General features: G+C 41.8%; 1 protein-coding gene across 1 annotated transcript in view; it reads left to right on the forward strand.

Moving 5' to 3' along the window:
• The window catches only part of FST (follistatin), a 7,119-nt gene extending 2,741 nt beyond the window's left edge, over positions 1–4,378 (forward strand). The window contains exons 2-6 of the mRNA XM_009894192.1: positions 4–195; positions 605–823; positions 1,187–1,411; positions 2,452–2,682; positions 3,268–4,378. Coding sequence (XP_009892494.1) covers positions 4–195; positions 605–823; positions 1,187–1,411; positions 2,452–2,682; positions 3,268–3,350 — 950 coding nt within the window. The 3' untranslated portion in view covers positions 3,351–4,378. The remainder of the gene's footprint in view (positions 1–3; positions 196–604; positions 824–1,186; positions 1,412–2,451; positions 2,683–3,267) is intronic.
• Positions 4,379–9,268: the final 4,890 nt, after the last annotated feature.

A 9,268-nucleotide genomic window follows, 5' to 3' on the forward strand; every position in this document is an offset into this window, starting at 1 on the left:
CAGCTGGGAACTGCTGGCTCCGGCAGGCGCGGAACGGCCGCTGCCAGGTCCCCTACAAGACCGACCTCAGCAAGGAGGAGTGCTGCAAGACCGGCCGCCTGACAACTTCGTGGACGGAAGAGGACGTCAACGACAACACGCTTTTTAAGTGGATGATTTTTAATGGGGGAGCCCCAAACTGCATCCCGTGCAAAGGTGAGGGGGGTGCTGGAGAGCTGCTCGCGGCAGAGGAGCGGTCCAGGCAGGGACTGGGCTGGGGGAGGAGGAGCGGGGAAGGAGCTGGAGGGGGTCAGCGCGGTCCTGCTGCTTCCGTCCTCGGTGCGACTTTGAGGGGCGTCTCGTACCAGCCCCGGGATCCCTGAGGAGACCCCGTTTCTGCTCGGCGGCCGTGCACATCGGGGGGGAGGAGGGGAGAGACCTCCTCTGCCTCCTGCCCTCGTTGGTGGGGGGAATTTCCTTCGAGTGGTGTTTCCTGGAGAGGGGGGGGAAGGTGCTTTCTCTCTGTGCTCTGGGGTCACAGTGTCTTTTTTTTCTTTAAGCAGTTTTGACACCAGGTCTGTTCTCCACGCTTGGTACTAAAGTGGTGCCTCTTTCCTTCCATCAGAAACGTGTGAGAATGTGGACTGTGGACCCGGGAAGAAATGTAAAATGAACAAGAAGAACAAACCTCGGTGTGTTTGTGCTCCGGATTGCTCTAATATCACTTGGAAGGGCCCTGTGTGTGGCTTAGATGGGAAAACCTACAGGAACGAGTGTGCCCTTCTCAAAGCCAGATGTAAAGAACAGCCCGAACTTGAAGTCCAGTATCAGGGCAAATGCAAAAGTAGGTTTGCAAATCTAATCCGATCTCCCTCAAATGCCAAAGGGTGTGTGTCTGAGTGCAGGGAGGAGGAGGTGTTGGATGTACTTCCCCACAGGAACCAGAGTGATGTTCCAAATGCTGGGAGCCAGTAACTACCCACTCTCAACAGACAAAGATGTAGCTGGATTGAGAGTTTCCCAGTCTAGCAGTACTTGTGTCCCACCAGCTACCCCGAGATGGGAAGGTTTCCTCCAGCAGCACTTAAATGAGCAGAGCTGCTGAAGGCTCTTATATGATCATTTGTTTCCTTGTGTCACCCACTCACTCCTTGCTGGGACTCTGGAATCGCCTATTAATCACTGTGTGTTTCCATCTTTATTTCAGAGACCTGCAGGGATGTTTTATGCCCAGGAAGCTCCACATGTGTGGTTGACCAAACTAATAATGCCTACTGCGTGACATGTAATCGAATTTGCCCAGAGCCTACCTCCCCTGAACAGTATCTCTGCGGGAATGACGGCATAACTTACGCCAGTGCTTGCCATCTGAGGAAAGCTACCTGCCTACTGGGCAGATCCATTGGACTAGCCTACGAAGGAAAATGCATCAGTAGGTATCTTGGTTGGAGGGTAAGGGTGGGGGGAGCTTCCTCGATCAGCTGTTTCAGAATATAGTGTGCAATTAAGATGGATGTAGTTAGCGCTGCGGAGGAGGAGAGATTTCCAGCAGCCTGGGTTTGTGCTGACCTCTGGGAAAAGGAAGGCCAGGGAGAGCTTTGCCCCTGAAAAGATTGCAAAAGGGATAAGGGAGTAGAGGGCCTGATCCTGCTTCTCTTGCTATTGCTGTGGGTGCTGACATTAGTATCCAAGGGAGAAGTACCGGCCATTAAATAGACGATGACATGGTTACAGCGTAACAAGGTCTCGATATTCAGTGGATCTGGATTCCTGGAAACAATTGTCTTCAAGTGGTCTTGGCAAAGCTTATGTTAACTTAATTGGAAACATGTGATCACTTTTTCCTCTTTAGAAATATTGCAGAGTTTGGAGACAGTTGGTGGGTGAAGATAGGAAAATAGTTTCTGTGCATCCTGACATTTTGTATTGTGATTTCCAGAATGGACTGATTGCAAAGCGAGTTATGAGGAAGCACCTTCAGGGCAGCTTCTGCTCCCCAAAACTGCTGGGGGAGTTCAGAGGAATCTTAGGCTGCTTTTAGTCAGCATAGGTTGAGGTGAATTCCCTTTCCATTCTCATAGACAACTACCCTGTGTGGGTTAGTTTAAAAATAATTGATTTAGAAATGCTGAATGTGTTGGCAAATTCTGCACTTACCACTAATTTGGGGAGCTGAATTTCCACTGACATCAAACGGAGCAGGAAGGTCATGTCCAATAGGCAAATGTAATTCTGTATTCCCAGGGCCAAGCTCTGCTGGCACAGCTGTCTTTTCTCCCCCACATATAGACAGGCAATGGTGTCCAAGGGACTACTTGCTTGAGCAAAATCAGCAAGTATCATCACATCTACTGCATCTGAGCTTTGTCTGTTCATAGTTCGCAGGGGGAAGGGAATTTGGGGTTGTTTGTTGTTGCTTTTCTTTTTTCTTTGTCTTTTCACTTACCTCCAGTATCCTGTGTATATTTTTAGAAGCCAAATCCTGTGAAGACATTCAGTGCAGTGCTGGGAAGAAATGCTTGTGGGATTTTAAGGTTGGCAGAGGTCAGTGCGCCCTCTGTGATGAGCCATGCCCTGAAAGCAAGTCAGATGAGGCAGTCTGTGCCAGCGATAACACAACTTACCCAAGCGAGTGTGCCATGAAAGAGGCAGCCTGCTCCATGGGTGTGCTTCTAGAAGTAAAGCACTCTGGATCTTGCAACTGTAAGTGAGATTTTTAACTCTGCAGACACTTAAAGCTTCTGAAGGCAATCCCTAGGTAATGAAGACTTACACCTTTAAACATAAGAAGGCTTGATTTAGAGATTTGAAATATGGTACAGGTGCCATATAAGTATGTATCTGTCACGCGCACACTTTGGTTACTGATAAAATGCAATAGATCTCCAACAATCAGTTGGCGTTCAAGTTGTGGTTTTGGGGATATTTTGAGGACAAGTCATTCTGTTTTTGACAGGGGCTTGCCCTAGGACTGTAATTCTAGTGACTTTTTCCTACTTTTTCTGCTCTCGTGTGCTTCGCTGATTGCTTTATTAACAGCCGGATAAACTGTAACTCGGTCCAAAAGAACAAACGATGGTAGCACGTGGCCACCTGGTTTGGCACAGTTGCCTCTACTAACTCTGAATGAAGGACACAAAGCAGTTAAACCTAGAACACCAGAGCGCATTTTATTTGATTTCAGGAATCTACCAATAAAACCTGAGCCATTGATTCTTCAGAACTTTCTGCAGTTTCGTGGTTGTTGTCCTTATTTAAACAACACCTCCCCTGTATCCCCCCATCTAGCCATTAATGAAGACCCAGAGGATGAAGAGGAAGATGAAGACCAGGACTACAGCTTTCCTATATCTTCCATTCTAGAGTGGTAAAACCTCCATCACTATTGGAACAGCCATTGGGCACGAAATCAATGTCCATACTGTAAATAAGTGTATGCTTATTTATTTTGGGGAGAAAAAAAAGTATACATATAGTTGAGTCTGGTAGACATTTATTTATACTGTGTCATGTTTTATAATTTATACATAAAATGTCTGGTTGACTGTACACCTTGTTTTTTGAAGAAATTTATTCGTTACGGGAAGAGCAGTGTTATTTATTGTGAGGTCTCTTGCTTGTAAAGTAAAGCTTTTCTTTTTTCGTGAAAACTATGAAAGTCCATTCCTTAGAGCTTACCCACATGATCTCATCTCTTGGTTTCACTGATGTTAACTCTTTTCCACTTTAACAAACTTGCATGTTGGTTTCTGTTATGTTTATTTATTGGATTTTCTTCTTGCCGGTTCTGTACATGAAAGATCCCTCGGGTTTTTGTTTACAAGGAATCTTGACTGACCAAAAGGCGTTGTAACTGACTTAAGCATACTTCCAGGGTGCAGTGAGGCGATCTTTAAGGAAACTTCTTCCACTTCACTTTTCTCTACTTCTGATCACATCATGTACTGAAGTGATCTCAATGTGCTGAGCGTATATACTGTACTATACAAATTTCGGACCCAAAGAAATCGGATTATGAAGGTTGTTAGTAGCTACAGGGCTACCTGTAATAAGAATAAAGGTTTTATTTTATTTTTAGTGTTTTTGTAACATGCATAGGTGTTTTATCAGTTGTTTCCTTTAAGATGGTCTTGCAGTACCACTTTCAAAATTTTCTTTTCCCAATCAGTGTGTCACTAAAAGTTATATCAAAGCTTTATCAGTTCAAGTTTCTTGCTATTCATAATACTTTTTTTCTGATGCAATTTTATATTTTCAAACATGGCGAGTTAAATATAAATTCATTTAAATATATAGTTTTGTACTTTTCTACCATGTAAATGTGCAATGTATATAAAAGTTATAATGTGTATTTGTAAATAAATGATGAGTGAAAAAATAAAAAGAGGAATTTTCCCTAGAAGCAGTTCTCAGTTTTTGATTCTAAAGGGTTCTGGCCCTCTGGTGCAGAGAAGGCATACTGGTGGTTACAGCAAAAGAGGCTTGCGTTTGGCATAGGAGCGAAACAGACTGGTTAAGGCCCAAGCTTTCAGCTGACATTGATTCAATAAACCCTATTTTCAGACAGGAGCAATGTCTCCATTTCATTGGTATTAATTAGTTAATTTTAAAACCAAGTACAGTGATGGATTCTGTCATTTCTCGGACATCTTTAACTTTCATATTTCTAGGAGGCTTTGAATATACATTTGAGTTTTTGCTAAGCTTCAGACCCACATTACTGGGGTTGCAGTTGTATCACCATTTTAGATGACCAATAGAAAAAGCAAAATATGGCCTACTTGCCCAAGTTCAAGACGTCTAACAATCAGCACTAAAGACAAAAAAACCCAACAAAACAAACCATCAAAGAGCACATTATCACTTGGGAATCATTTTCCCCCAAAAGGAAGGTTAATTCAGAAGTTCTTGCTGAACCAATATTCAGACTGGACACACTTTTAAGAGTGGAGAGTAATACAGTGAACTGAGGAAGGGACCAAAATCATGTTTTATGCTACCTGGGTTATGTTGTTTGCCCAAATAAGGCCCCACTTATCAAAATTTCTCTATCATACTGAATAAAACTTAAAATAGTACTTAAGCACTTATTCAGTGGTGTTTTAAGTACTTTGCTGAACTGAGGTCTGAGAGCCAGCATTGACTTACCCATTTTCTTTAAATATAAATCATATTTGAAGGCTGTTCCTGCTATACTCTTCTGTATATCTTTTACTATAGACCGAAATCTAATTTGCTATGGATTGTTTAGCATTATCCAAAGCAAATATAATTTATTCATCTATGAATACATAAAAACTACAAGCCTGCATTTATAATATTGTGTTCAAAATAATAGCAGAAAAATTCTGTCCTTCATCCTCCTGTTGCTTCATTTAGACAAGTAGTCTCTTTGGAAGGAGGTACATAATGAAAGGAGCAAAGGGAGCAGGATTTTGGTCTCCTGAAGGAACAGAACCCAGAATAAAATAGAACAAGGGCCAGGAGAACAGAGAGATGGAAAAAGAACCTATCAGAAAATCTCTCAAGGAACCCATAAACACATGACAATGCCATAGAGCCAAAACATTTAATAGATATGGAGAGATTTGTCTTAAATTCAGATAGGTGCCAGCTACTTCATTTCCAACCAAAAAAAAAACAACATTAAAAGGCTGGTTTTAATTGTAAATATATTTACATGTCTTACAGATAGACTGTAGCAGAGCAGGATTTCTGGGTTCTAATTTTATGTCCTGCTACTGGTTCACAAAATAACTTTGTCACTGACAGACAAAATCAAAAAACGAACAAAAATGCCAGGAAACTATTTTTCCACGTGCACACGTATGCGAACTGGCCACAAAAATCTACATCAGTTATGGGCTGATAAAGTTATCTAGAAGCTCTGCTACTGCATTTCCCATTGCTGCTGCTATTTCTATACAGCTGAAAATCCTGAAACCTACCTTGCACCAAAGCCTGCCTGTGATGTACAGCTGAGACATCTCCTGAGAGGCTTCATGAGGTAAGCATCTTGTGAGCATGCCTAACATACACCAAACTCATCATGAAGCACAACGCCCCAAGAGACTTTCTCCCAGAAACATGTCCAGAGGTTGTGGCAGCACAACTGCCAACATTTTACATAATATCATACTTGTAGATAAGGCAGTTGTTCACAAAGTGGGAGATGCAGCTTCACTGCCAGTCTCTTCCTGAGGAGATCTTTCCCACATCTCCCAAGAGTGCATCTACCACCAACTCAAGGTGAAGCTCAGGCTGGAGAACTGTCTGTCATGCCTGCTGAAGCCATACTTCTGTATTGGAGAGGAAGCAAGATTCATTGAGAGAGAATAATTTGCAACCCTAATAGGTGCTCCTTCTGAAGAGGAAGTCCTGGGTTCTTGCCCCAGGGGCTGCCTACACATTTTGCATTTGTAATTGAGTAACATATATAAATAGTGCTCGAAGCAGGGGCCAGAATCCAGGTTGCCTCCCCTCCTCCTTCCCTCAGTAGGCAAGTGCCTCCATCCTTGAGCTATGAAATCATGTTTAACTCTCTGCTTAAATCAAGATTACGAATCTCACATCTTTCTCTACACTGAGTCATAGTTACAACAGGAGAGGCTTTACTTTTTTCATCCTCTCTTCTAGGATTGTACAAGGCGAACTTCCTGGGAAGTGGAAATGTGAACTTAATTCCCGCAGTCTAAGGAAGGTGCTGAATACATTTTTTCTACCTCTTCTCCTTTTTTGTGTGTTTTCAGTTTGGTTTGATTTTGCTTCCTCTCTTAATGCACAGGTTATCCTGGATGTCGTTTAAATGAAGAAACAGAGATATCTGGATGTCTTAAGTACAAGAAGGTGGTTTCCAGCTCTGAAACGATCTTGCACAAGCTCCTAAAACCAAAATACATAAATTTTCAGAAATATCTTTCTCTTCAGTGTTTTCTGTCGTCTGGCATACATATTCCCCTTGCTGTAAATCACATTTCTGAAACTCCTAGTTCACCATGCAGTATACTTTGGTACTGAATCCCAGTCCTGTGAACGCCATTCACAACTGCAGGTACAGTAACACAGAGCAGAGCGTGTATGTTTGAAAACAGAAACCCATATTCTGGCACTTAAATAAAATCAGCTTAATTCCAAAAGACTGCACTTGAGGCATTTGAATGATAAGAATATTGCCTTTAAAGCCCTGGTTCCCAAATGTATTGGTCTGCGCAATACATGCAAGCGAGTATACACAATTTTGATCACAGTCAAATGCATTCCTGATAGTTGTGTTCATATGACAGACTTAGGAACGGTATCATGGACCTCTTTTGCACCTTTTACCTCTTTGCTTGCTTTCTGCCTGCTAATACACCTCAACTAAAACTACATTCCAAGACTCTCAGCAAATTTCAAACAGCTGCCATTTCTTTATTTTTTATGACATAAAAATGTTTCCTTCTTTCCCACCAAATGGGAATCAGTTGAAATTAAATTTCGGTATGCAGTGCTGTTCTCTAGACGGTGACATTTTACTATACAATGAATCACCAGCATGGAAACATCTGTATCTTATCCCTTTGAAGAACTAGGATTCCATGCTTTCTTGTGAAGCATAACATTTGTACATAGACCAAGGAGTTCACAACGTATCAGATTTTAAATTCATAACTCCCTGAAGATAAGGCAATTACTTTTTTTTTTTTTATTTCTGTAATTCCAAGGCCTGCCTGAACCTCTATGGCAGCATGAATTTTGCAGGTAGTATGTCAAAAATAGTACACACAAGTTAACTCTTCAAATTTTTTTTTTTTTCTGGTAGACATTAATACATAATGGATCCTAGTGGCTGGATTTTGCCAACACTCGTATGGGGTCATCTGTGTAATTCACATTCATTCATTACTTCTGAACAACATGGCAAATAAAATTATCACGCAGTGGAGAAATATGATATGAAAACAAGGTGTGAGCCATAATGTTCAGCTCAGAGACCTATTTGGAATTAAAAACACACGTATGGCTCGTTTTCCTGTAATTTACAGGTAAAGTCTTTTGATCTCTTAATCTTTAAATGGATTTGTTCAACTTCACCATGAAGAATGCTAATACGTCAGAAAACTGAGAAGGAACTCTGGACTTTGATAACAGCTAATCAGACCTACCAGATACTACAGGATAATGACTGTACCAAGGTGTACAGTGTAGATTTGAACATGTAAAGGCCTCTGCATTTCCACCAGCACCACTCAGTAGTAGCAGCTGAACCTCCCAGTGCTTCAGTGATGTCTACAGGTATTCAGAACTCCTCAAAATGAAACCACAGCACTCATGTTCAAGAACTAAATTTTAGTCACCTGGTTTTAAAGACTTTTGACATTTGAAAATGAATGTTGGAACTATTTTTCAGAGCATGTTAGAGGCGCACAGCAAAAGGATCATGTTTTAAAAAATCATTCCTACCTTGTGTAGCATGGTCGTATGCAAAGATACGGTTTTACTTAAGAACAGTTTTAATATCTTTCCCAAGACTCCTTAGCAATTTGGAAAGCTCTTATTCAGATAACAGTGTTCCTATCAATCTTCTGCTGAGCTTCCTGAAGAAGCTCTTAATATTAAATTTCAATCACTTCATATTTTAAGAAGCACTTGGAACTGCAAGGATGATGATGGTGGGTGGCCGTTGTTGGAAACACTTAGAAGATACTAAAACCTGTTACCATTTGATTTTTGAGTTAGAACCATTGCCAAAATAGGTCACAGGGCAAGACATGTAGATAAGCCAGACAGGTAGCTACACAAGTGCTTGGACAATGTAGATAAAGGTGGCACTGATAACAAGCGAGTCCAGCAGAGGCTCAGGGGCTGGAGCACCTAGGCTGCAAGGGGAGCTTGAGGGACGGAGATGCTTCTGCCTCCAGAAGGGAGGAAGGCTTTGGGGGCATCTCAGAGCAGCCTTTCCCAGCTACGAGCAGGTTGGACAGGTACTTGGACAGGTAGGTGTGTAGACAGAGCCAGGATCTATGTAGCAGCGCATGATAGCAGGACAAGAGACAAGACGCATAAGTTGTAACAAGAGAAGTTCACACTGGATATAAAGGAAACCTTTTTCCCCATGAGGACAATCCAGCATATGATCTCCTGACACCCTTTCCAAGCTGAATTATCCTATGATCCTATGAAGAGGTATGTCCACCCACTTTTAAGTGTTACAGACTCCAAAATCAGAAAGGAATGTCCAGTTAAAAAGAAACAATTCCCTCAAGAAACATTCAAGGAACAACCGTATCACCACAGCTGTTGGATACAA

Source organism: Charadrius vociferus, unplaced genomic scaffold, assembly GCF_000708025.1.
Source record: "Charadrius vociferus isolate BGI_N301 unplaced genomic scaffold, ASM70802v2 scaffold70, whole genome shotgun sequence".
NCBI lineage: Eukaryota > Metazoa > Chordata > Aves > Charadriiformes > Charadriidae > Charadrius > Charadrius vociferus.